The sequence below is a fragment of the Canis lupus genome, chromosome 18 (assembly GCF_003254725.2).
Source record: "Canis lupus dingo isolate Sandy chromosome 18, ASM325472v2, whole genome shotgun sequence".
In the NCBI taxonomy this organism is placed as follows: domain Eukaryota; kingdom Metazoa; phylum Chordata; class Mammalia; order Carnivora; family Canidae; genus Canis; species Canis lupus.
The window spans coordinates 6,845,956-6,872,123 of NC_064260.1; the positions used below are offsets into that span (position 1 = coordinate 6,845,956).

At 41.6% G+C, this 26,168-nt stretch overlaps 1 protein-coding gene across 5 annotated transcripts in view; it reads right to left on the reverse strand.

The window, feature by feature from the left end:
- Positions 1-26,168, reverse strand: part of HECW1 (HECT, C2 and WW domain containing E3 ubiquitin protein ligase 1) — a 448,536-nt gene that overhangs the window by 221,316 nt on the left and 201,052 nt on the right. For all 5 annotated transcript variants that reach the window (XM_049096371.1, XM_025449281.3, XM_049096372.1 and 2 more), the window contains one exon: positions 12,658-12,765. In XM_049096371.1, the coding sequence (XP_048952328.1) occupies positions 12,658-12,765 (108 nt within the window). The remainder of the gene's footprint in view (positions 1-12,657; positions 12,766-26,168) is intronic.

Genomic DNA, 26,168 nt, shown 5'->3' on the forward strand with positions numbered 1-26,168 from the left:
GACAAGGTACCTTCCTCAGAGGTGGGCTTTCGTGGCAGGAAGCATGAGGAACCCATCCTTGTAGAAAAGGCTGCTTTGTCCTCAGATTCCACGTTTCCTCAGGGTGTCCCCCTCTTCTCCCCTTACTCAATTTTCCCTTGGGTTCTAGGAGACATTAAGCTTTCTCGCAATCTGATGCTCAGTCGGGACTAACATGGTTAGCTGCAGATGGGACCAGAGTTTTCTGTGGAGAGGATCTTGCAGGCTAGGAATACTCAGACCTGCAGTTCCGGCCCAGGAGAGCCCACCCACCAGTCTGGCTCCCTGGCGCACAGGACGCGGTAGCTCGGAGCTCATATAGAAATGCCAGGCCATCTGGCATGTTGCATATTGAATTGGCTGCTGCTTTTCCCAGGTGCAGTTGATTCCAAAGCCCAAGACACAGCAGCTGAACGCTGGGTCCTCGAAGAGACCTCGGACATCAAAAAAGCAGCCTTACGGGCAAGCAAATTCCTTTCCTGAAAAGGGGACAATGCACTCCTCTGATATGAGATTTCATGAAAAAACAGTATTTGCCGGTTTGGAATTCACTAGAGTTTTGTAGCTCTTGGGAAAAACTCATTTCTGAGTCAGAGGCATTATCTTCACCATATGGCTAAGTTGGGGAGACCTCCCGGGAAGAGAGCCTACGGATACTGAGACATGTAATGGGGCAGATCGGAGAAAAAGGTGGTGAATGAGGCACACATGCCATCCCCTAAAACCCAGAACCGTTAACCTGGTTAGTGGTGCAACCTTTGATGGGCTAGCAGGGCCTCCTTTTCCACATGTCTGGCATGCACAGGCCACTCGGAGGAACCAGAAATTTCAGCATCTTTTTCCAGGTAGGTCCAGAGATGAGTCTATACCAGATAACCAGGAACTGTCTTAAAGGAAAGTGCGGGGTGGGACAGGTAACAGAAGATCCTGGAACACACCGAGTTCAGGCTCCTGCTTGTGTCAGAAGTGGGCCAGCAAGAGGGGCACGTGTCAATAGAAACAGTCTTAATTTGACATAAATATCCCGGAGGTAACTTATTCCCTTCCTTCCACACTAACTCGAGGGGGCAGGTATCACAGGCTTTCATGAAGCTCTTACTACGTGGCATCTGTTTAGCTTCTTGCCTGGAGCTTCCCATGAGCTTTGCATCATCCTTCCTCAGAGTCTCGGGGCACCCTGACCCTTTAGGCGAGTTCTGGAATCCCTGGCTCCTTTCCAGCCTTGGCAGGTGGCGGCCGCATGGGAATGACCTTCTTCCCATTCCTCGTCGATCTGTGGGATCGAGGATGCTGCAGGGGCCACACGTGGGACCCCAAGGGCCCGCCTGGCTGAGCAGGTGATGAAGACAGGTTAGGTCCCTGGGGAGCCCATGGGGAGTCTTATTAGAGTCCATCTCTTGTAGGAATTTGCTTTGTGCAGTTGCTCGTGTTGTTACTTCGATGGTGTTAAGTATCCAGAGCTTCTACTTAACTGGTTCTGATGTCTTAATATTCTTTTTTTTTTTTTTTTTTGGTATTGAGTTTGCCTGAAAAATATTTTCTTCAATTTGGAAACTACCTGTGATTAGGCTAGTAGAAGGAGCGAGGTCTCATGGTAGATTGTGTTGGCCCTTTTTTAAAAAAATTTATTTTTAATTAATTAATTTATTTTTGACCCTTTTTTTCCATGTTCCCACACCCTTTCTTGCCTTTTCCCTTTACTACTGTTTTTTGATATAATCTACTCTTCCCTTTCTGAAAAATTTCATATTATTTATATTCTTTCATCTGTTCCTTTGTGAAAGGGTTAGCCAGGTCTTAAAGTTTACGTATTCACCAGAAATTCATGTTTTCTATTATGGAAAACCCACACTGTAAAAATAAGCTTCTTTTTTTCAGGGGTAACTATTAATGGAGAGAGAGACAGAGAGATCAAGAGGTTTTAAATATAAGGAGTAGAAGTCCCATGAAAGGCTTTGAATATATAGGTTCAAATTTCTAGATTTTGTATAAAAATATCAGTGCTTCATGTATGTCATTCTCTGGTAGACGGTGTGGTATTTATAACCATATTTTCTCCAAGGATATGAAGGACATAATGACACAGTTCCTCCCCTAGAAGACAAGTTCTCTGGTGTGGATTTTAAAGAGAAATTGGCACTCCTTCTGGTGAAGCAGAAAGAAACACAATTAGCTCCTTTCTCCTTTCTGTCTGTCCTCTTCTCTCAGGTAACAGCTGGCAGCAGCAACGTGGGTCTATATATGGACCAGGACCTGACAACTCTGGTTTTGCTTGGAACTTGGGAAACGGGGCTGAGATTAGCAGCTCCTACAACGGAAAAGTCATTGTTTGCATTTTCTAGACTGTGGATGCTGTTGCGTTTTGCAATGTTCTTGGATAACATATCAACTCTGGAATTTTGAGAAAGTGGGATACATGAGGCACTAAGGTCTGGATTAATAAGAATTTGTGAGGAGTACTTATTTATAGTATATGAACTCTGAACTCTTTCTTGGCTCTACAAAGCCCATGTGGGCAGCATGGCTGGCATCATTTGAAAATGGCCTTGGAGGTGACTTGGAGGAGACCTGTCTTGGTTGATGACAGCAATTCCTGGGAGTAGCTTCTGAACTGGCCCCACGTATGTACAAAGGAACAGTGACAGTGTCAAGGAAGCACACATGGTGTGCAGGCAGGCTTCCCTGACCTCCATGGGCCTCTGTCCTCACCAAGAACACCACAGCTGTGCCTGACCGTAGACTTGGCTGAAAGGTGCAGTGGGTCAAAAGGAAGGAGTGTAAGTTGGGAATGAAGCAAAAAAAGAGAAAATTCTCCCTTTCCACAGCTTCTCTAGCTTCTGCTTCCAGGACCTGAATCAAAGGAGGAAGAGTTGCTCATCTCTAAACTGGGTAGTCAAGTTCCCAGTGTGTAGACTGGCCCATATTTACTGAAGAGCAGAGTAAGTCTGCTTTGAAAGAGGATGCTTCTCTGCCACCTCCCTAATTCAAGAAGTTGGACAGATCACTAGACTGCATTCACTCTTTGTGGTACCCACTTGCCATATGTCTCTGGCCAGTGACCACTTGGTTTCCTCCTTTACCCATAATTCTCTGTCTCTTCCTCTAGATGGCTCAGAGGCCAGCTGTGGGAAAGATTAGATATAATAGTTGTTGTCTTTGAACATAAGCCTCCTGCTTTCTACACAAGTTCTGAGCACTAGCTTAATTGATTTATTAATTGAATAAATATTTATCAGGCCCCTCTCGGGGAGATGCTACTAGCAATAAAAAAAATCTTTAAAAATGTTATTGTGTTGAAATTATGGGTGATTTTTTTCTCTGATCTTTTCTTCAAATTTTCTGTTGGGAATAGGTACCTACATTTAAAAAAATGTATGTACAAATGAGATTCATACACACCTAACAAATTGAAATAGAGAAGATTCTGGATTTATGTGTCAGGAAGTCACTGACATCTTGGATAGCGTCTGTCTTCTAATTTGAACTTTCTCTATTGCTTTTTATGGTGGAGCCTACTGAGCTCCTCACTCAGAATCATCTGGATAGGAGGAAGGCCATATGTTAGCCACCTCCACTTTCTTTCTTCTGGTCAAGGATTTGCTAGCCCAGTGACATCTGGGTTCCCATTCTGGGTGCCCATAAAATTTCCCTGCCAGTAACTCTGAGAGGTGAGCCCCCAGCACTGACTCCTACTTCAAAGTTCTACCCAGTATATTACCTGATACCCCACCCTCCATGGGACCAGAACTCTGCACTGAACTCCACCTTACTGGTGGGGGCCTTTCTGGCCTACTTCGATCTTATCAGGACATCATGGTGGCCAAAAGAGCAGGCTCTGAGGTCGGACGGCCAAGGTTCAAGTTCTGGTCCCACACTGTGAATAGTGGACCAGTTGCATTATCTTCCTGCACCTCAGATTCCTTATCAACAAAAAGGGAACATATTATCTGCCTCTTGGAGTTTTCATGAAGGTTAAATGGGACAATACATTTTAGTGCTCGGCATGGTGCTTGGCACACTGGGAGTGCTCAGAGATAGTTGCACTATTATTGTTATGGCTCCTCTATTCAGGACATCAGCCCGACGCCAAATGGCAGCCCACGTGTCAGATCTTATAAGCCATGCAGACCCCCAGGGACAAGCACAGGCCACCTCCCATGGGATGGCTGCGGCCACCTTCAAGACCATCTGCTCTGTCTGTCTAATTGGACATCATGGTAATCAGCTGGCCATGCCCTTCGGACACGGCTTCACCTACCTGGCTGCAGGTCCAGACACAATGTGGTAGTTAGGTCAGGTTCCCTTGTCTGCCCCACATACTCTCCTGCCGAATGTGGCCTCTCTCTGCCCCTACGTGCACAGGCCTTGAGGAGAAAGCTGTTGTGTCCCCATCTCAGGGATGTTACAATGGGCAGAGTTCTCCCTCCTTATCCTGTGGAAGCACTGTCTCGAGGCAGAGATACCCAGAGCCTCATCAGCCCTGCTTGCTTCTAGCCCCCTGGGTCTGTGCTCTTGAGTAAAAGAGATTCATTCTGTGTACAGAGTGGCTTTGAGAGGGACAGGGAGAGTCTTTTTTTGTGAAGTGCTAATTTCACTGTACTCATCGGTACAGGTGAAAATCACTCCTGAGCTCTTCCAGTTTCTTCTTATTTACCTTCTTCTTAGGAAAGGGGTGCTGTAAGGTGGTCCAGACACACGTTTTGTCCTCGGGTCCTGTCCCTATCCTTCCCCACCACTCTTCTAGTCACCGATTCCCTACAGGTCAAGGGTTTCTAGGAAAGGCTGGGCTCTGTCTCTGCCTCCTGTTTCCTTCTGACTCCTTCTGAGCCCCCATCCATCAAATGTCCAACATCCCCCCAACTCTTCCCTGGGGCTGATGAGCACAAACAAGTGAGCCCGGTGTATACCTCAGGTCGGCTACACACATTACCATATATCTCAGAGACTGTTTATTCCTCAGATGTGGTGGTGATGGTGTCCTCCTCATGGTGCTGTCATCAGTGTAGCAGGATGTAAGAAATTGGACACCAGTGAAATCAATGAGAGCTTTTACATTATGGCTCCTTCCACTCAGTCGGTACACGTGTTCGAGCCCATCTCAGTCCTGTTCCCCAAGCTGCCACTTCAGAATCTCTCATAGCCCCCTTGGTGGAAGAGCACTCAGACACTTTGCTCTTCTCTGTGAGTGCAGATGTCCAAGAGGACCAGCTCCATTCCAGTGTTCCCAAGGCTGAGAGGTTTCTGGGACTGAGAACTTTCAGAGCCCAAATCAGGATCCCTCTGAACAAGATGGGATGAACTGTTCACCCTACTCTTCAGCCTGCAGTCTTTCTCGTCAGCTTGTTGATTTTTCTCTTCACAAACACCACAGGTCCCATAAGGCATCTCTCCACAGATGCGTTCCAGACCATGTCTTCCCTGAGCCCTCCACTGGCATTCACCAGATCGTGTTGACAATGCCTCCTCTGATAGATTCTCCTCTCTGATTTCCATGGCCTACTCTTTCGGTTTTCTCTGATGCTATGGTTTCTATTGTGACACAACAAAGGAACCAAACATTTAACAGCTTAAAACAGCACTGTATTATAATCTCTCAAGTTCTGTGAGGTGACTGGGTTCAGCTGGACAGCTCTCCTTCCGGGTCTTGCATGCTGTTACCATGGCTAACAGCCAGGCTGCTCCTTTGCTGTCCCCTGGGTGGGGATGGCTGGAGCAGCTGGGCTGGCCACTCATTTCTCCATGCAACCTTCCACAAGGTTACCTTGGGCTTCTTATAGCACAGCTGTCTCAGGGTTCCAAGAGTGAGTGTTCTAAAGGTAGGAAGTGGAAGCTACCAGTCTCTTAAAACTCTAGGCTTGGGGGGCGCCTGGGTGGCTCAGTGGTTGAATGTCTGCCTTTGGCTCAGGGCATGATCTCAGAGTCTTGGGATCAAGTCCCACGTCAGGCTCCCGGCAGGGAGCCTGCTTTTCCCTCTTCCTATGGTGTGTCTCTCATGGATAAATAAAATCTTTCAAGAAAAAAATCTAGGCTTGGAAGTTGGCACAGCCTCACTTTAGCATGGAAACTTGCACAGGGGAGAAGACATGAATGCCTTCTCTCGAGAGGACTGTCAAGGAATTTGTGGCCATACTTAATCCTCCACATTTTATAATCTCTCTTCGTCCTCTTCCATTTCCTCTCCTTCTGCTCTGTCCTCAACTCTCACCTTTCCTTGACTGCTCACCCTTCATACTTTCATGCCTCTGCAGATGCAGTCCCTTACCTACAATGATCTCTCTACCACTTGGCCCCCAACACCAGCCCTTCCTTCCCACTGGCCCAGTCTCCCTACAAGCTCCTCTTATGCATGAATGATGACCAACTCTGTACCACAAAGCTGGGCTGGATGCTCCTTGTATTTACTGATACAGGACATAGTAAGAGGCATTATCTCCCCTATTGGAATGCAAGAGCCTTAGAGGGCAGGAACCAAGCCTCTACCTCTAGATCTGAAGTCTCGAAGACAAGAACGATCCCCAGTAGTCCTCTAGCACTATAGGGTTAAGAGAGGTGGGTGAATGTGTATGGTTTCTTTTTTTTATTGAAATGGTGACTCAAGGTTACTCCAGAATAGTCTCAGTCTGTAATAATAGGACATGACCATTTATTTGTGTTAAGAGTTTTCATCTCATTGGGAGAATCTGACCCACATCCAACTAGAAGCCAGCACTATCGGTATTGCTGCAAATCTGAACAGACTGTCTGGTTATATCTTTCTGTTTTCTGTAATAATGCTTAGTCACTCTTTTACTGTCTGTTATCTAATCTGATAGAATGACACCTCTGTGGACTAAAGATCAATTTTGCTGCTCCCAGATGGAATGAAATATTTGACATGGTAAGAAGTGATTGCACTTAACAGTTTGGCTTCTCACATTGGGTAGACTGAGGACAAGCCTACTGTGTGCGTCTCCTCACTTGTATATCTTTGTATGACTTGTTTTCCCACCTGAAGCCCTGCCCTCTCACTGCCACACTCCCATTGTCTCATTGGCCCTGTTCAGCCAGAACCACTGCACACTTAGGTTGGCCTCCGGCAGCCTAGATGTTATTACTGTGTGAATATTTATAAATATTCGACTCTGGTTTGCTAACAAGCGAGTGATTGTATATTTGGTGATATAGGTTCCTTCTTCTATGATTCCAGGAGATTTATCTCCATCAAGATTACTTCTTTTAGGCTTTTAGAGAAAAATGTGAAAGAAATAAGGAAGGGGAGAAGAGCACCATGAGTGTAAGCTACAACCAAGAGTAGGTTAATAGAGACATTTAGGTGGGAAGAAAACTGGAGGAATTATGTGGTGAAAGAAGAAAATAAATTTTAGGAGTGTTGTTATGAACTGTACATTCTTTTCTCAAACTTTAAGAAATGTAAGAACATAAGCAATATTGAAATTACTTTCGTGATTGTTGTAGAGTGCAATTTTGACCATGGTTTCCTTTTGGGATGGTGTTAAACTGGATGAACAGCAGGGTTGCCATGGTGTCCCAGGAATTATACAATTAAAATAAGATGACATAATGCATGCCCACTGTCTTGTGGATGTTTCTATGGAGCCATACTTGCTCCTCACAAAGAAACCTGTGAGGCAATGTGAGCGCCGGGTTTATGTTTAGTCTCCCCAAGTAGACTTGAGACTTCTTGAGGGCTTGGAGCCTATGACTCAAATGTTTACTATAGTGCAAATGGAAACACCTCCTAGGAAATAACAAATCAGTGATTGAAAATGGCAGCCCACAGTGCAATCTTAGCCATCCCGGCTCTAACAACAGAGCAGTACTGGTGCAAGTATGCCCAGATTCAAATAAAAGGCTGCAAACAATGTGTCACCTGAACCACCTGGATTGTCGACCTGACAAGCTCTCTGTGTCTAATCATGAATCTGAGTGGCCTCTCAGCTCTTGTCCTTGCTCTTGCTGCAGTGCCGGAGAGGAGAAAGCATGTGCCAAAAATGCTAATGAGAGGAAGCCAGCTAGTTTTCCTGGAGCCCTGCTTTTCCTTCAGTGCCCTTCGGTCTTCAACTCTAGCTGCAAAGAATTTCCCAAAGAAAACTCTCTGAATAAAGCCATTAGTTCACAGTCATCTCCATGACACCCACTTGTCCATTCTCTGGGGAGAAATGCCAAGTAGAATGTACACTGCTGATCTGACCCTCTCAGAGTCGCACCACAATCCCTAATTAAAAGCCTTCTCCTTCCATAGCAGACCTGGCCATCTCAGACACATCTGGCCCTCATGGGGTGAATCAGTTCATCATGGGGCTGCCTTATGGGTCATTTTATAGATGAAGAGACAGACCAGGCCACACTGGGGTGGATGTCGAACCCACACACCTCTTGCTTGGAAGCCCCTTGCCTAAGTGTGGGCTGAGAGGCAAATCCTGACCCCCTTCCATCTGCATAGATTTCACCTCACTCAATGGGTGTTGTTAAAAACTTACAGCAGGACTAAGGTGCTTAGATTTGCTGCTAAATATAATCAGGGGTCATTGTGTGTTTTTTAACTTTGGGATGATGGATGGAAAAGGACTGGAAATGTTTGAGGGATAGTCTTCTGACAAACGCTGGGTAATAGAATCAGAGCAAGCAGTAATCAGGGTGTGACTCCGGAAGTGAGGGCACAGATGGGAAAAGGCTGAGTGTGAGGGGCCAACCTGGAAGCAGGGCAGGACCAACGACCTGAGCAGGAGCCGGAAACCAACGCAAGGCAGAGCAGTCAAAAAAGGACTGCGGATTTCTGGTTTACCCCCAGACAGCTGTGAGAAGGCCAGGCTCATGACTGTGATAACATGACACAACATAAGGAGGTCCCTCTGTAAGAAACCCTTTCAGCTGTAATTAGTGGTGGCTCAAGGCACACTACTCCATCCTTCCTACTACCAATAGGGAGCTACAATGGACAGGGAGCTACATGGAACAGATCTGGGCCAGAGATCAAGAAAAATACCTTTTTTTTTTTTTATGTTCCAATAAATTTCAATTACAAAAGAGCGACCAGCCCATATTCTGCATATGATAGGGTGTCTGTTAAAAAGATAGCTTGTGTGGGTTGATAGGAAACCAACAGGAACGGGTGTGGCTCCCGGGCCCAGCACCTTGGGAAATTCCAATACAGTCTCAGGTGCGGTGACAAGCCACCAGATGTGCTGATGGTGACACCTGCATCGTGTTGTGTGCTGTCCTTTCCTAATTAGCTTAGGTCCTTCAATCAGCAGGCCGCTGTCCTTAGAGGAAAGCAACAGCTTCAGCCCTCACCATAGAATCCACCACAAGATGGGAAAGAAACCAAACTTTGTAGAGACATTGCTTCTGGGCAATGCAAGCCCCAATGTGGAAGGAGTTCCGACAAGGCCATACAGTCAGCAAGGGCTGTGGTGGCTCCTGAGGCTTGAGTCTGGCCAGCTCTAAGCTCAATGGCATATATTAAAAAAATTGTAATGGGGTTACAGTAATGACACAACATTGTAAGATTTGATCGGGATGAGGAAGCTGAAACTTCCCTAGTTCTTTCTTTCGTCGTTACAATTTGCATCTTTTTGCAGTTCTCATATTATAGCAATTATTACTAGAGTGAAACAGCCGAGGGCCCACTAGGGAAAAATTATGCCAGAGAAAAGGAAACAACTCAGGTTTTATTTCTTTTGTGTTTTATCATGCATGTAACTCCTTGGAGAGTGCAGGAAATATTTGTTTTCAACGTTCCTAATTTGGTAGTACTTTCAAAATCTGATTTAGTCAGACCTTGAAAAAAATCATATAAATCAATAGCAATTACCTAATTCTAAATTAAATCGTAACCCCAAAGAAATGTACTTTAGAACATTATAGACTCCAGGTAATCAGCAATTTACTTCTACTCTTATAAAAGGAAAAATAAAAACAGAAAATGAAATAAAAACCTCATGTATTATTTTAATTTAATCCTCAGATAGAAAGAATGGCTTTCTGTTTGTATTTCAACATTTGAAATCTGGCCAATGTGCAAAGTCTGTAAAATAATTTTTAATTTTAAGAAGGTATAATTTACCAATTAATGTGTTTATTACTATTTAGGACTGCAAGAGTCTTATTTTTATTAATATCAAAAATTTCTGTAACCTTCTGGATAATGGCTTGGCTTCTGCATTTTTATTATACAAGAAGAACTTTGATGCTTTGATGCATTAATAAAAGATAGCTTAAAAGATAGCCACATTAGAACATTTTGTACATTCAATCCCTTCCTATTTGTTAATTTGGCATTTTTTCAATCATACATTTTTGAAAGCATCAATTATTTCACATTAAAAATATAAATTCATATAGCATATTATATACAGTTTTAATGCATTCAGACTCCTAAAGCTATAATCCATGACAGCACTCTAATTTATTTGATTTATATGTGTGCCCTGAGTTAATATTCCAATCATTTGCAAACTTAAGAGTTTTCTTGATAAATTGTTAGCCTTTGACAAATTATATTACATTTGTACAGAATAACACATTGTTTGTATATTGAACACTAGTTTGATGTATTTGCAAAATATAAAATCCATCTTCTCAATTTCACTGTCATCCATTTGTCCAAAGCACTGAGATACTGCTAGTCCAACAGGTATACTGCTGAGTGAGATCTTCTCAAGTTTGCACCAGGACATTTGTAAAATGTCATTTTTCTAAAGTGTTCAATTTTTAGCTATTTTGAATATGACTTGGCAAGCTATTTGTTCATTCTAGGGCACTACTACTTAACCAAGTTTGAATACACTTTCTCTCAATTATGACAATATTGTATATATGAAGACAAAACTTGTAGGATGTGCTCATTCCTACACCATTTTGACTTGATACTACATTTTGACCCTAAATGGTGTCTTTCTCAATTAGTTAGAACTCCAAGAAGAAAACAGATGTACAGTAAAGAAGGCCTCTCCACACAACGTCCAATGTATATTGGGGTATACAGTCAGCTATTGTGTCTAATATTCATTACTAATGCAAATGTTTACCTTTCTTGTTATTATTGGCATTTGGGAAGTCAAATTTGGTACCACCTGCTGGAACCCATCTTTATCCCCAAACCCCCTATGTCCTTTATGATAAATGATAAATATTTGTGGAATGGGGAATATTTGGCATGACTTGGGCAAAGGAGAGCATGCTGGGGAAGATGAAGAAGTAGGGTTGAAGGATGAGGGTGGGTCTTGTTTGGTCTTGGCAGCAGGGCAAAGAAGTTCCAGCTAAGGTAGTCAGAGAGCAGAGCCATGAGTCTTTTCGGCAAACAGTATCAGAGTTGGGTTTAAGGTGTTTTGTCTGGCAGCAGCATGCAAAATGGATTAGGAGGAGAAAATCTAGAGTCAGGGAGATAAATATTAAGAAAAAGGGAGTCTCTTGTTGGGAACTTCATTATGACTAAACCAAAGTCAAGGGCCAACCGCATCTCATAAAATCATGTCCCCTCTACATCTGATAGTATCTACATTTGATGCTATATAGCATTTGTATCATTTCCAAGAGGAGAGACATTATGAACTTCTAGCAGGCAGACACCAGATCTTTCATTTTCAAATCTCTGATCTTTGAAATATAGAAGGTCTTTTAAAATGCTTATTGAGTGAATGAGTGGAAATGAGAGCGAATAAAAATGGGAGCAAAACATGAGTATATAGAGCATATAGAAAGCAAATAGTTTTTCTTGAACCCTGAGTCAAATGATAATAGACAACTTTAGGTTCCTGGTCACATATCTTTTCCTCTGAGAACTGGACAGTTGAAACAAGGGAGTATTTCATCATTGCCTTTCAGAAGTGTTACACTGACTGAATCTCTGCTATGAACAAGAAGATGCAGGAAGGGATTTGCAATTTAGCACTCTCCAGTACCAAGTGGGATGGGAGGGACCTATAGATAAGGGCAATCTGTGCATTCCTTCAGCTGGTAAACATGAGGCCTACATGGCTATTTCCTCATGTGATGGGAAATGTACCAGTATGGGGACCTATGAAAAGAACCCTTCCTTAACTGTAAAAATGATTCTTTTTCAAAGATAGCAGATAGTTTTAGAAAACATCCCACTAAAATACATGAAGACAAGTTTATATACCCAGAAACGTCAGTATATCAAGAATCAAAGAAACGGTTGGTGGTAGTAATGTATCATCTGCATCCCAGGGAACTGTGGCCAGAGTAAAAGATCACAGTGAAGCATGGAATATTCCCAACACGATGAGACCATGAGCAGAGAGCCTTGAAGAACTGGCTCAGGCAAAGCCCACACTGGATGATAAGATACAGCAGAGGCAACTATTGCAAAGTTAGAGAGTACCTGGAGGAGCCACAAAGTGAAAGTTAAGAGATCCAAGCCAAAAGGTCTTGAATCCAGAGGCCTATGAATGACCATGAGCCAAACTTCTCTTTGAAATGAATGGCCCCCCAGGCTGGTTTGGATGGCCGTTGCCCAACTGCTCTAGAGCTCACTTCTCACTATTTTTAAGCATTTCATAAATCTATTGCTTTCTTACATGGCAACTTTCTAAGGGAAGGCAATGCAGCGTAACAAAGAACAAAGCAGTTGAACTCTGCTTTTTCCTGAGCAACAGTAATGGAAAAGGTACTCACGTTCCACAAAGTAAGAGCTGGCATCAATCTTCCAGATGATCTGGCCCCGATGAGAACCATTGACTCCACGGTTCTTATAGTCCAAAAAGTTTTCTGACAAGACCTCATCTATATTCCCAGGAAAGAAAGAAAGCAGAATAGAAAAATATATCAGCTAACAGTATATTTAGGGAAACAAGAAAAAGAGCAAAAAATATTAATACTACCTCCAACTCAACAGAAGAGAAAGCACCCTGGAATCAGAGTCAGAGAGTTAGAAGTATCCTCATGTACCCTCTGAACCAACCCCTTCATAATGCAGGAATCTCCTCTGTACTCTGCAGTACTTCTTAGATCATCTAGCTGGTTCGTGAACACTTCCAGAAAAATATGTTTCTATGGCAGTCCATTTCACTTTTGAATAGCCCTTACATGTGTGAAATCTGCGTGTGAAAATCTTCCTCCTAAAGCTTTCAGTTACTGTCTCTATTTGGGTCTGTGAATGAGCCATAAAGAAAACATTCAATCACACTTTCTTTTGGGTCCCAGTCCTCTAGACCCCACCCTGTAGCATCTCTTCTCCAGCCTAAGTATCTGTTATCATCCTTTAAAATCTGGGACTCATCCATGAATTTATCCACCCATTTCTTCATGCAATCATACATTCATTTGTTCATTCAACAGATACTTGTTGAGATCCAACCATCTGTCATGCGAGGGAAAATGCAGGAACCATGGTGTTGGGCCAAACTAAAATGGTCCTTTTTGAACTAAAGTTTACAAATAATTGAAGATGGATTTTAAAACACCAGGAAAAGAAATAAAGGTATTAATACAACCTGTGGTAAGGAATCAGAAGGAAAAGAACAGGGTGCTCTGACAGGGTTTCAAGGAAGGAGGTCACCAGGGCCTCAGGGAAGCACTGAGGGATAAAGAAGCCATAGCGTAGAGATGAGGGTGTTTGTGTGGAGGAGGGAGAGGCCCTGACATGGTGTCCAGCACCCAAGTTGAGGGAGAGTCTGCTGCATGGAGGCACTGAGACGAGCCTGTGGGGGACTGTGTATTTTTCCTTTTCTGCTCTTTCTTTGTTCATCACATTACAACTGTCAGTATCCTTCTTTTTTTTTAATTTTTATTTATTTATGATAGTCACAGAGAGAGAGAGAGGCAAAGACACAGGCAGAGAGAGAAGCAGGCTCCATGCACCGGGAGCCTGACATGGGACTCGATCCCGGGTCTCCAGGATCGCGCCCTGGGCCAAGGCAGGCACCAAACCGCTGCGCCACCCAGGGATCCCTCAGTATCCTTCTTAAAGCTGGTGTCCAGGGAGGGATCCAGCATTCTGGAGAGGACAGATCTCCAAAGTCCCAGCTGACTGCTTCCTCTCTGGTTCTACTCCTCATGTTTTCAGTGCAGCATAAGACAGGGTTATGAGTTTTATTTTGATCATCTATGGGTCCCTGACAGTTTCCACTTCACCAGAAAGTAACCACTTGAGCTAGATGGGTCTGAGGCTAACCAGACCAGACTCAAACATGGGAAAACCATGTTTGAGACCCCAAATCCAGCACAGTGACACAAGGAATAAGGAGAACTCAGGGGCTCCTCAGGGAGGGCCCCAAACCCTAGCTCTGCAGAAAGGAACTAGGTCATGGTTATCCTTTTGCAGCTAAGATGTCCTTGGGAACATGTTCTGCATCTGTCTAGACTGGGAGAACAGGCTAGAATGAGATGCAAAGAGGGCAAGGCTTGTAGCTAAAGGACCCAGCTTGCAAGGCCCTTTGTGCTGTGTACCAATGGCATCACGTCTACCTCTTCAGGTCCTCACCGGCAAAGTGGGAGCCAGAGACCTAATAACTGGGACCCACTACTGGAGGATTAAATGAGATAACTGGTCAATGTGCTTGTGACATGCCATGTTGATCGCACATTGTTGGCTGTCTCTTCTTTGGCAAAGATGGTTGGGCAAAGCAACACCATCTCTGCTTCATTAATGGCAGCAACTCTTTGTATCTCTTGGAAAATCAGTTGGTTGCAAAATTTGTCAGTCTTAATATTCACAGTGTGTGTTCAGAGCCCTGGTTGGGTTACTAAGATGATTGCATAATATGTCTTTTACAGTAATTGCATTGCTGCAAAAAAGGCATAATATTTTCCTAGCTCCCTGGGTCTTCACCACAGATATAACGAGTCTCGCATCCAGATAGAGATTCTCCTCATTATGCCAATTCTCTAAGGAGAGGTATTTACTTGAATCTCTCCACTCTGATCACTAGAATATTCATTCTAACAGTTACAATCAGGTTTCACATAAATAATACCTAGAAAGGGGATGTTCATTCATTCATTAAACAATTGTGTAATATTTTCTCCAGCCACTGTGCTAAACTGTGGGGACACACTGGTGAACAAGATATGGCCTATGTTCTTCAGAAGTTTCTAATAGATTTGGGGATTTATTTAAGAAAATGGGCAATTTCAATGGATTACAGTAAGCATAAGGATGGGTTAAATATCAAGGAAGCATGGGGCACAAATGAGAAAAGGATGGGGTGTGTAGGCGGGAAGAATCAGAAAAGACTAACAAGGATGGCGAGATAACACATCTTAAAGAGAATAAGATACATGTCGCTGTACACGTTTAAACACACATATTTTAAGAGACAGTCAATTAGTCCTGATAAGCAGCACATTCTCTTAACGCTGATAATACTTTATAACAAATACCACACAAGAAAATAGAATAGTCTATATTCTTGCCTGGACCATCTGTGATGAGAGGTTAACTCCTTCCCCAAAGTCATTTATTGCCAATTGTTAGAAAACTTACTGATCTTCACTTGGAAATCCAAGTGTATTATGGGGGTCAGATGCAGAAAAACAAAATTGGTCCAGATTATTCATGCAGAAGGGGATTTAATGCAGAGAATTCAGTTTTGGAAGAGATGGACTCTAGTCTGGGCCTTTGGGAACAGCACTAGAATAACAGAATAAGTCCAAGGCCCTGCTTATGCCTCACTCAGAGAGGCCTCATGGGAACTAAGTTCAAGAATCTCATAGAGCAGCTGTGGCCAGCACACAGGAGGGCAGGAGGCTGCTGCCCCACTCACAGAGAGCGACCAGCCCGTGGCAAGATGAGTACCTGCGGCCGCCACACTGCCCATGAAGTGAGTGAGAGGACAGCAGGGCACAGCAGTAGAAGGCTGAATTTCTCAAAGCCATGCCTGAGGCAGCCACACGCTAACCAGTAGAAGGAATCCCGGGGTTTGCTTCCCCCTTCCCCATCTTGTACAAGTGCACCTGACAAAGGGACCAGTGTGCATCTGGAAGGTAGTTGCACAGGAGTCTGAGACATATAAATTTTCAGGACCAGATTCTGCACTAGGAGAAGTCACTGGAGAAGAGAAGAGGACTGAAATGGATGTTGGGGCCCCAGCCAAGCTCTTTGCCACCCTGAGGATTGGCAACCCCTGGGTCCTATGTCCCAAGGTTCTTTATTCCATATTCTTTGTCATGGGGGAAGTCTTTTTATGGGAGCAATGTTTGTGTGATTACAGGGATATTTACAGTCCCTCGAGGCAGGGAGGCTAGGCTACCTTAGTAAGTATGTGATATTAGGCATCTTATTTAATCCCTGTGTCTTTGGGTCCTCACTACAACATAGGTATAGTATCAATATAAACCTCAAAAGTGTGTTGTGAAGACTGAATGAATGAATCCAGGTGGTGGTCTTAGAACAGTGTCAGACATCACTAGGAAGTAGATATTTCTGTTTATATTCGAGGCTAACAATGAGGCCTTCTATGGCAAAGCTCTATGATTAATGTGCAAAACCATTAATAATAGCCTGAAACATTAGCTTACGCCAGTACTATTTAAAGTTTTTGTCATTACTCATTTTGTACAGAACATATAGAGATGTATTAAGTTCCTCAAAAAAGATTGTATTTGCTGAATGATATTTATTTCTTCTAGTGTGTAGGATCCGACTTCCTATTCCACAGTCTATAATAGAGAAAAGATCTTTGCAGGTTGTTAAAAATTTGGATCAGAAAGTTCTAGTGAGGTTTTATAGAAACAGTACACCTGAGAAACATGAAATGTACTTCTGTTGCTTTGTCTTCAAGATGAAAACTGAAGCCAGGCTTTCTATGCCCTAATCTATAATAGAAAAGTGTACAACAAAAAGACTATTGCTGTTGAGAGCAAGATGGACAAGTGAGCACAGAATCAGTTACAAAGAACTGATCCACTACCTACATCTCTTAAGCCCAACAAAGAAAATGCAACCTGGTTTCCACTTCTCGAGGAACTCATGCCTTCTGATAAGCAAATGGGAGGAAATATACCCTTGATTAAGGACATCTGGTCTATGATTAAAAGCATTCATCATAAGAACAATAAGAATATAATTTTTAAATTGATAGATCTATCTGATGGAAAGAAAAAAACAAAAGAAAAAAATGCAGTAAGTAAAGAATATGAAGAAATATGGTAAAAATAAGTCTTAATATAATAGTAAATACAATCATGTAAATGTGCTATTCTGGCCAATTAAAAGCCAGCGACTCTTTGATCAGAATATAAAAGAACACACAAATGGCTACATTGAAAAAATGACAAAGTTTGAAAGTAAAGGTCAAGCAAACATGAAGCAGAATAAAACAGAGACTAATCTTAAATAGTTTAAAAAAAAAAACAGAATTCAAGGCAAAGAGCAGCACAAGGAACACAGACAGATCTGTAATAATAAACTAAGAAATTATAGAAGGAAAAGCTCATGAACACTTATGTACTTGGTAATTCACATCAAGATATACAAAGCATAAAATCTACAGAAGTGAAGGTAAAAATAGATAAGATTAAAATTAAAAAAATTTTTACTAGCAATTTTTGATATGCTCCATTCAAAAATCAAAAGAGAATATACATGATTAGAATATACATGATTAAACTTTCTACATATTAAATGCACAGGAGAGGGAGAGAGAGAGTCCTGATATGTCAGGTGCCCTGTGAACTGAAATGTGTACATGTAAGAATTGTGTCCTTGCTCTACATGGTTCTTGGAAACTGTCGCCATTGCTACCTCAGCTACCATGGAACTGGGCAAAGTGAGGACACCGCCTCAGGATGCAGAAGTTTCAGTTGGCACATTTTATATAAAATGTATATATTTTTATATATATTATATATACATTATATATATAAAATCATTCCATCTCTCTCTATTGCATATAGATTTCAATATCTATATATATATTCTCTCTGTATATATAAAATTATCTTTAGATAGATAATAAATAGTGCAAACACTATTTATAGCAAAAATACACTTTCTTTATGATCATACATGGACAATTCACAAACACTGAGCAGGTATTGGTCACAGAAGATGCCTCAAAAAATTCCAAGGAATTAATCTGATACAGACCATAATCTCTAACCTCACTCAGGAGGAGAAATCTAGAAAGTATGAAAGAGAATATATGTTCCCAGGCACCAGTTTATGGGGAATTCTTCAATGATGTTATTTTAAAGAACTTTTAATTTTAATTTTGCTCTCCGTCATCACCTCTTGGTTTGTTGAGTTTTGAAAGAATGAATGCACTCAATTTCCATCATGTTTCAAATTACTGAGCAAATTCTAGTGTGGTATAGATATAGTATGGTATAGCATGTGATAATGATATGATTTGTTAAAATTCAAATTTTAAATTAATACAAAAGCTAGCTTTGCAAATTATGAGCGTGGTATATGTACTTCATTTATTCAATTATATTTTCATAATTTTAATTACATATTTATTTCATATTTAAGAAGTTTTAATAGGGGCTGCCTCCAAGAGAGTCAAAGGAAGGGCTATTTTTTTTTAAATTGATAATCCTGAAAAGAGTTTAAAATTTTTAAATATTGGGGAAGAGGAGGAAAGCTGGTAGAAGAGTAGGGGTCCTCAATTTATCTGGTCCCACAAACTTACCTAGATAACTTTAAAAACATCCTGAGCACCTACAAATTCAACCTGAGAAGGTGGGGAGGGGAGCTGCAGGAAGCCAGGCAAGCTGGTGGGACAACAGAGCCCTGACAAGCTGGGCCTGGAAGTGGAGCTGTAGGAAGCCACTGAAAGGCCAGCGACAACAAGCCTGGGCATGAAAGCCGAGCTCTGGACAAGCTGGAACTTTAAAAATCCACATCTGAGTCTTCCCTGACTGATAAGTGCTCAGCAGGGAAAAAGGGCTGAAAGGCCGGAGGGGCAGTGAAGCCTCAATATTCCCGGAGACACAATAAGAATAGTGGCACCAGGAGAAAACTCACCTTAAACTGCAGTCAGATTGTGGTAAAGGGCTGGAATACAGCAACCCTCCTGGGCAACCCTCCCAGGGCATTTGGGAGAAGCCACTGGTTCCACAGACCGGCACCAGAGCTCCCTTGACCCTAGAGCCCAGCAACAGACAAAGGCAGCTGTCCTCAGTTCCCTTCAGGAGAAGTGGACCCCAAGAGGGCACAGGATAATGAGAACTCTCACGCCACTGGGCGCCCTGTAATCTGTGCAGATCAGTGCACCTGCACCTGCCCCAGGAGCATGTAAGCAGTGTGGCCTGGGAGACTGCTGTTCCGTACTTGAGGGGAGCTCTTAGCTCTGGAGCTGAAGATTTGGCTGCCGCCATTTTTTCTCTCCTTTTTGCCTTTCACCTGGGAGAGGCAGGGTCCCTAGGGAGCAAACGCCTCACAGGATAAACAGCTCATCCTGAGCCTGGCACCTGGGCAAGGGGCCGGGCATCTCCACCCAGGCACTGACACCTGAGAATCAGCGCAGCAGACCCCTCCTGCAGAAGACCAGCTGGAAGAACAAGGGAAGAGCAAGACTACTGAACAAGTAGCACTGGGAAGCCCCAGGACTGAGGGAAAATAGTATATAGAACTAGAGGCTTTTTTCATTACAATTCATTTATATTTCAGGTTAAAAATTTCCAGTATTTTTTTCTCTTTTCCTACCTTAACTACTATATTTTACCAACTCTTCATTTTCAAGCTTTTTCCTTCTTAACTTTCACATTTCTACAAATACATGTTTTAGATATAATCTTCATTTTTGGATTCCCTTCAATGTATTCAATTTAGTTTTGGTAGATATGAGTTATGGGTTTTTGCTTTTTGTTTTTTCTGTCTTGTCTTATTTTATAATGGTGGATGTTAGTACTTCTAACACATGGACCAAAATACACCCAGAACCAAGTGGAACACTGTGTTACTTCATTCTGTGAGAATATATTCTCTCTTCCTTCCCATTCTGTCCCCCTCTTGTTTAGGTTTTTGTGGTAGATGTCGGGTCTCTATATAAGTTTTGCTGGTTTATATAAATTTGGAATTGAGCATCTTCTAACATACAGAACAAAATACACCAGAACCAAGAGGATCACCTTCTAGGTCCCCTTGGGGAGACTATATTCTCTCTCAACCACTACTTCCTCATCACCCCCCTTTTTTCTTTGTTTTTTTACTCTTACAATTTTGTTTTAAAATTTGTTTTCCACTTTAGTGGTCCTTTTGTTTTATTTTGTTCTGTTCTTTTTCTTTTATGTTTTTGTCTCTAATGCCTTTGGAATTGTCTAGGGTGTATTTTACTTAGGTTGTGGATGATATTTTTGACTCTGCTCACTCATACAGTCACTCTGCACTGGACAAAATGACTAGAAAGAAGAATTCACTACAAAAGAAAGAACCAGAAATAATACTCCATGCCACAGAATTGCTGGACATGGATTTAAATATCGTGTCAGAGATACAATTCAGAAGTACAATTATAAAATTATTGGTGCCTCTGGTAAAAAGCATAAAGGACTCTAGAGATTCTCTTACTGAAAACTTAAGACCTAATAAGGCCAAAATTAAAAAATATTTTAAATGAGATGAAGTCTAAACTTGATACTCTAACTTCTAGGGTTAATGAGGTAGGAGAGAGAGTGAGTTAAGAAGATAAGTTGATGGAAAGGAAGGAAGCTGAGGAAAAAAGAGAAAAACAATTAAGAATGCATGAGGAAAGGCTTAGGGAAATAAATGATAGCTTGAGAAGGAAGAATATTTGTCTTATTGGGATTCCAGAAGAGATGAGAGAGGACCACAAAGTATATTTGAACAAATCATAGCTGAGAACTTCCCAAATCTGGGGAAGGAAACAGGCATCCAGATCCAAGAGATAGAGAAGACCTCCCGCCCAAATCAACAAGAACCATTCAACACCTCAACATTTATAGTGAAACTTGCAAATTTCAAGGATAAAGAGAACATTCTTTTTTTTTTTTTTTTTTTTTTTTTTTTTTTTTTTTTTTTAAAGAGAACATTCTTAAAGAAGTTTGAGGTAATAGATCCTTAAATTATACAGGGAGAAATACCAGATTAACAGCAGACCTCACCACAGAGACCTGGCAGGCCAGAAAGGGCTGGTATGATATATACAGGGTCCTAAATGAGAAGAACATGCAGTCAAGAATAGTTTATCCAGCAAGGCTCTCATTCAGAATAGAAGGAGAGATAAAGAGCTTCCAAGATAGACAGAAACTGAAAGAGTATGTCACCATGAAACCAGCTCTGCAAGAAATATTAAGGGGGACTCCATAAAAGAAAGAGGAAGCCCATAGAAACAATCCACAAAAACAGGGACTGTATAGGTAATATGACGACACTAAATTCGTATCTCTCAATAGTTACTCTAAACATGAATGGGCTAAACGATCCCATCAAAAGACGCAGGGTTTTGGACTGGATAAAAAAGCAAGACCCATTTATATGCTGTCTACAAGAGACTAATTTTAGACCTAAGGACACCTCCAGACTGAAGGGGTGGAGAATCATTTGCCATTCAAATGGTCCTCAAAAGAAAGCTGAGGTAGCAATCCTCTTATCAGATAAATTAGAGTTTATCCCAAAGACTGTCATAAGAGATGAAGAGGGACACTATATCATACTTAAAGGGTCTATCCAACAAGAAGACCTAACAATCATGAATATTTATGCCCTGAATGTGGGAGCTGCCAAGTATATCCATCAATTAATAAAGTAAAGAGATATATAGATAATACATTAATAGTAGGAGACTTCAACATGGCACTCTCAGCAAAAGATAGATCTTCTAAGCAGAACATCACCAAAGAAACAAGGGCTTTGAATGATAACATGGGACCAAATAGATTTCACAGATATATAACGAACATTACATCCTAATGCAACTGAATACACATTCTTCTCAAATGCACATGGAACTTTCTCCAGAATAGATCACATACTGGGTCACAAATCAGGTCTCAACCAATACCAAAAGATTGGGATTGTCCCCTGCATATTTTCAGACCACAATGCTTTGAAACCAGAACTCAATCACAAAAAGAAATTTGGAAGAAACTCAAACACATGGAGGTTAAAGGGCATCCTGCTAAAAGATGACTGGGTCAACCAGTAAATTAGAAAGAATTAGAAAGATTCATGGAAACCAATGAAAATGAAAATACAACCATTCAAAAATCTTTGGGGTACAGCAAAAGCAGCCCTAAGAGGGAAATACATTGCAATAGAAGCCTCCCTCAAAAAATTGGAAAAAAACAAATATACAAGCTAACCTCTCACCTAAAGGAATTGGAGAAAGAACAGCAAATAAAGCCTAAACCAAGCAGAAGAAGAGAGATTATAAAGATTAGAGCAGAACTCAATGAAATAGAGACCAGAGGAACTGTACACGGATCAGCAAAACCAGGAACTGGTTCTTTGAAAGAACTAATAAGATAGATAAACTCCTAGCCAGCCTTATTTAAAGAGAGAGAGAGAGAGAGAGAGAGAGAGAGAGAGAAGACTCAAATTAATAAAACCATGAACTAAAGAGGAGAGATCACAACCAATATCAAGGAAATATAAGTGATTTAAAAAATGTATTATGAGCAACTATATCCCCAAAATTAGGCAATCTAGAAGAAATGTGTGTATTTTTGGAAACCTACAAATTATCAAAACTGGAACAGGAGGAAATAGAAAACCTGAACAGGCCAATAACCAGTGAGGAAATTGAAGCAGTCATCAAAAACCTCCAAAGACACAAAAGTCCAGGGCCAGATGGCTTCCCAGTGGAATTCTACCAAACATTTAAAGAAGAAATAATACCTATCCTACTAAAGCTGTTTCAAAGGATAGGGAAGGAGGGAATACTTCCAAACTCATTCTATGAGGTCAACATTACCTTGATCCCCAAATCAGTCAAAGACCTCACCAAAAAGAAGAATTATAGACCAATATCCCTGATGAACATAGGTGCAAAAATTCTTACCAAGATACTAGCCAATAGGATCCAACAGTAGATTAAGAGGATTATTCACCATGACCAAGTGGGATTTATCCCTGGGATGCAAGGGTGGTTCAACATTTGTAAAACAAAGTAAGAGATCAAATCAACAAGAGAAAAAACAAAAACTATATGATCCTCTCAATAGATGCAGACAGAGCATTTGACTTCCTGATTAAAACTCTTCAGAGTGTAGGGATAGAGGGAACATTCTTCAATATCATAAAAACCATTTATGAAAAGCCCCCAGCAAAAATCATTCTCAATGGGGAAAAACTGAGCCTTTCCTCTAAGACTAGGAACACGACAGGGATGTCTACTCTCACCACTGCTATTCAACATAGTACTAGAAGTCCTAGCCTCAGCAATCAGACAACAAAAAGAAATAAAAGGCATTCAAATTGGCAAAGAATTCAAACTCTCCCTCTTCGCAGATGACATGATACTGTATGTAGAAAACCCAGTCTCCACCCCAAGATCGCCAGAACTCATACAGCAATTCGGCAGTGTGGCAGGATACAAACTCAATGCCCAGAAACCAGTGGCATTTCTATACACTAACAATGAGACTAAAGAGAAATGAAGGATCAATCCCATTTAAAACTGCACCCAAAACCATAAGATACCTAGGAATAAACCTAACCAAAGAGGTAAAGGATCTGTACCCTAAAAACTACAGAACACTTCTGAAAGAAATTGAGGAAGACATAAAGAGATGGGAAAACATTCCATGTTCATGGATTGGAAGAATTAATATTGTGGAAATGTCAATGCTACCCAGGGCAATTTACATGCTCAATGCAATCCCTATCAAAATACCATGGACTTTCCTCACAGAGTTAGGACAAATCATCTTAAGATTTTTGTGGAATCAGAAAAGACCCTGAATAGCAAGGAGAATATTGAAAAAGAAAACCAGAGCTGGGGGCATCACAATGCTGGATTTCAAGCTGTGTTACAAAGCTGTGATCATCAAGAGAATGTGGTACTGGCACAAAAACAGACACATAGATCAATGGAACAGAATAGATAACCCAGAAATAGGCCCTCAACTCTATGGTCAACTAATATTCCACAAAACAGGAAAGACTATCCATTGGAAAAAGGACAGTCTCTTCAATTAATAGTGCTGGGAAAATGGGATAGCCACGTGCAGAAGAATGAAACTAGACCATTCTCTTACACCAGACACGAAGATAAACTCAATATGGATGAAAGATCTAAATGTGAGACAAGATTCCATCAAAATCCTAGAAAAGAACACAGGCAACACCCTTTTTGAACTTGGCCACAGCAACTTCTTGCAAGATACATCCACGAAGGCAAGGGAAACAGAAGCAAAAATGAACTATTGGGACTTAATCAAGATTAAAAAGCTTCTGCACAGCAAAAGAAACAGTCAACAAAACTACAAGACAACCTACAGAATGGGAGAAGATATTTGCAAATGACGTATCAGATAAAGGGCTAGTTTCCAAGATCTATAAAGAACTTATTAAACTCAACAGCAAAGAAACAAACAATCCAATCATGAAATGGGCAAAAGACATGAAGAGAAATCTCACAGAGGAAGACACAGACATGGCCAACATGCATATGAGAAAATGCTCTGCATCAACTTGCCATCAGGGAAATACAAATCAAAACCACAATGAGATGCCACCTCACCCCAGTGAGAATGGGGAAAATTAACAAGGCAGAAACCACAAATGTTGGAGAGGATGCGGAGAAAGGGGAACCCTCCTGCACTGTTGGTGGGAATGTGAACTGGTGCAGCCACTCTGGAGAACTGTGTGGAGGTTCCTCAAAGGGTTAAAAATAGACCTGCCCTACGACCCAGCAGTTGCACTGCTGGGGATTTACCCCAAAGATGCTGATATAGTGAAATGCTGGGACACCTGCACCCCGATGTTTATAGCAGCAATGTCCACAATAGCCAAACTGTGGAAGGAGCCGCAATGTCCTTCAACAGATGATGGATAGATGTGGTCTATATATACAATGGGATCTGACTCAGCCATTAGAAAGGATGTATACCCACCCTTTGCTTTGATGTGGATGGAACTGGAGGGTATTATGCTGAGTGAAGTAAGTCAACTGGGGAAGGACAATCATCATATGGTTTCACTCATATAGGGAATATAGGAAATAGTGAAAAGGATTATAGGGGAAAGGAAGGGAACTGAGTAAGGAGGGAAAAAATAGAGAGGGAGACAAACCCTGAGAGATTCCTAACTTTGGGAAACAAAGGGATGCAGAAGGGGAGGTGGGTGGGGGGATGGGGTAACTGGGTGATGGGCATTGAGGAGGGCACTTGATGGGATGAGCACTGGGTGTTATACTATGTGCTGGCAGACTGAATTTAAATTAAAAAATTTTAAAAATAAATATAAAATTTAAATATTATTTTAACATGGAATGTGAGATGAAGAGGTGAAAAATACTTGAATGGATACATTTTCATTAACTAAGCATTCTGATGACTAGAGATATTAATTGTATCCTTCAACTTATGTCTCCTAACCCACTTATACAATACTGTTCCCTTCATGTGAATAAGCCATGGGCATTGCTGAATCTTTCACCCTAAGTGAAGAATCCATAAATAATTAGATTTTACTTGCCAAAGTCAAGTAGGCATTACCAAATGAATAACTGCAGAACTATTTCCTGGAAATGCTGATTTCTAGCAAATATGCCTGTATGTACTTGTTTTTGACCAAATGATAACCTTCTTCCCGTTTACTGACCTTTAAAATCTCTTTCCAGGTTCCTGCCAGTTTGGTAAGAAGCCTTTCTATGATGTACAACTAAAATGATGGAGAACCCACCTAAGGGTGAAGGCGAGGCTGAACAAATTCTGGGAGTTAAGGTAATTTGCTATCACACATCCAGAAAATAGAGCTCCCTAACCGGGTAGATCAAGACGTGAAGTATTGATCAACAGGCAGTAAATGTGCAGTGGCTCATCAATTCTGCTCAATGATCCTGAGAAGAAAGTCATGTTTTCCCTTCTATTTTGGAGATGGGAAATCTGGAGCTCTGACAACAGTACCTGGCTGGGGGCACACATGTGGCCAGTGGCAAGGTATGATCTAACGAGGTCAAGGTGTCACTGAAACCACGTGATCTTCCCCCTTTGGTGTCACTAGGAGGGAGACTCCTTCATTACTCTGCATCGAGCACATGAACCACTCCCTAAGG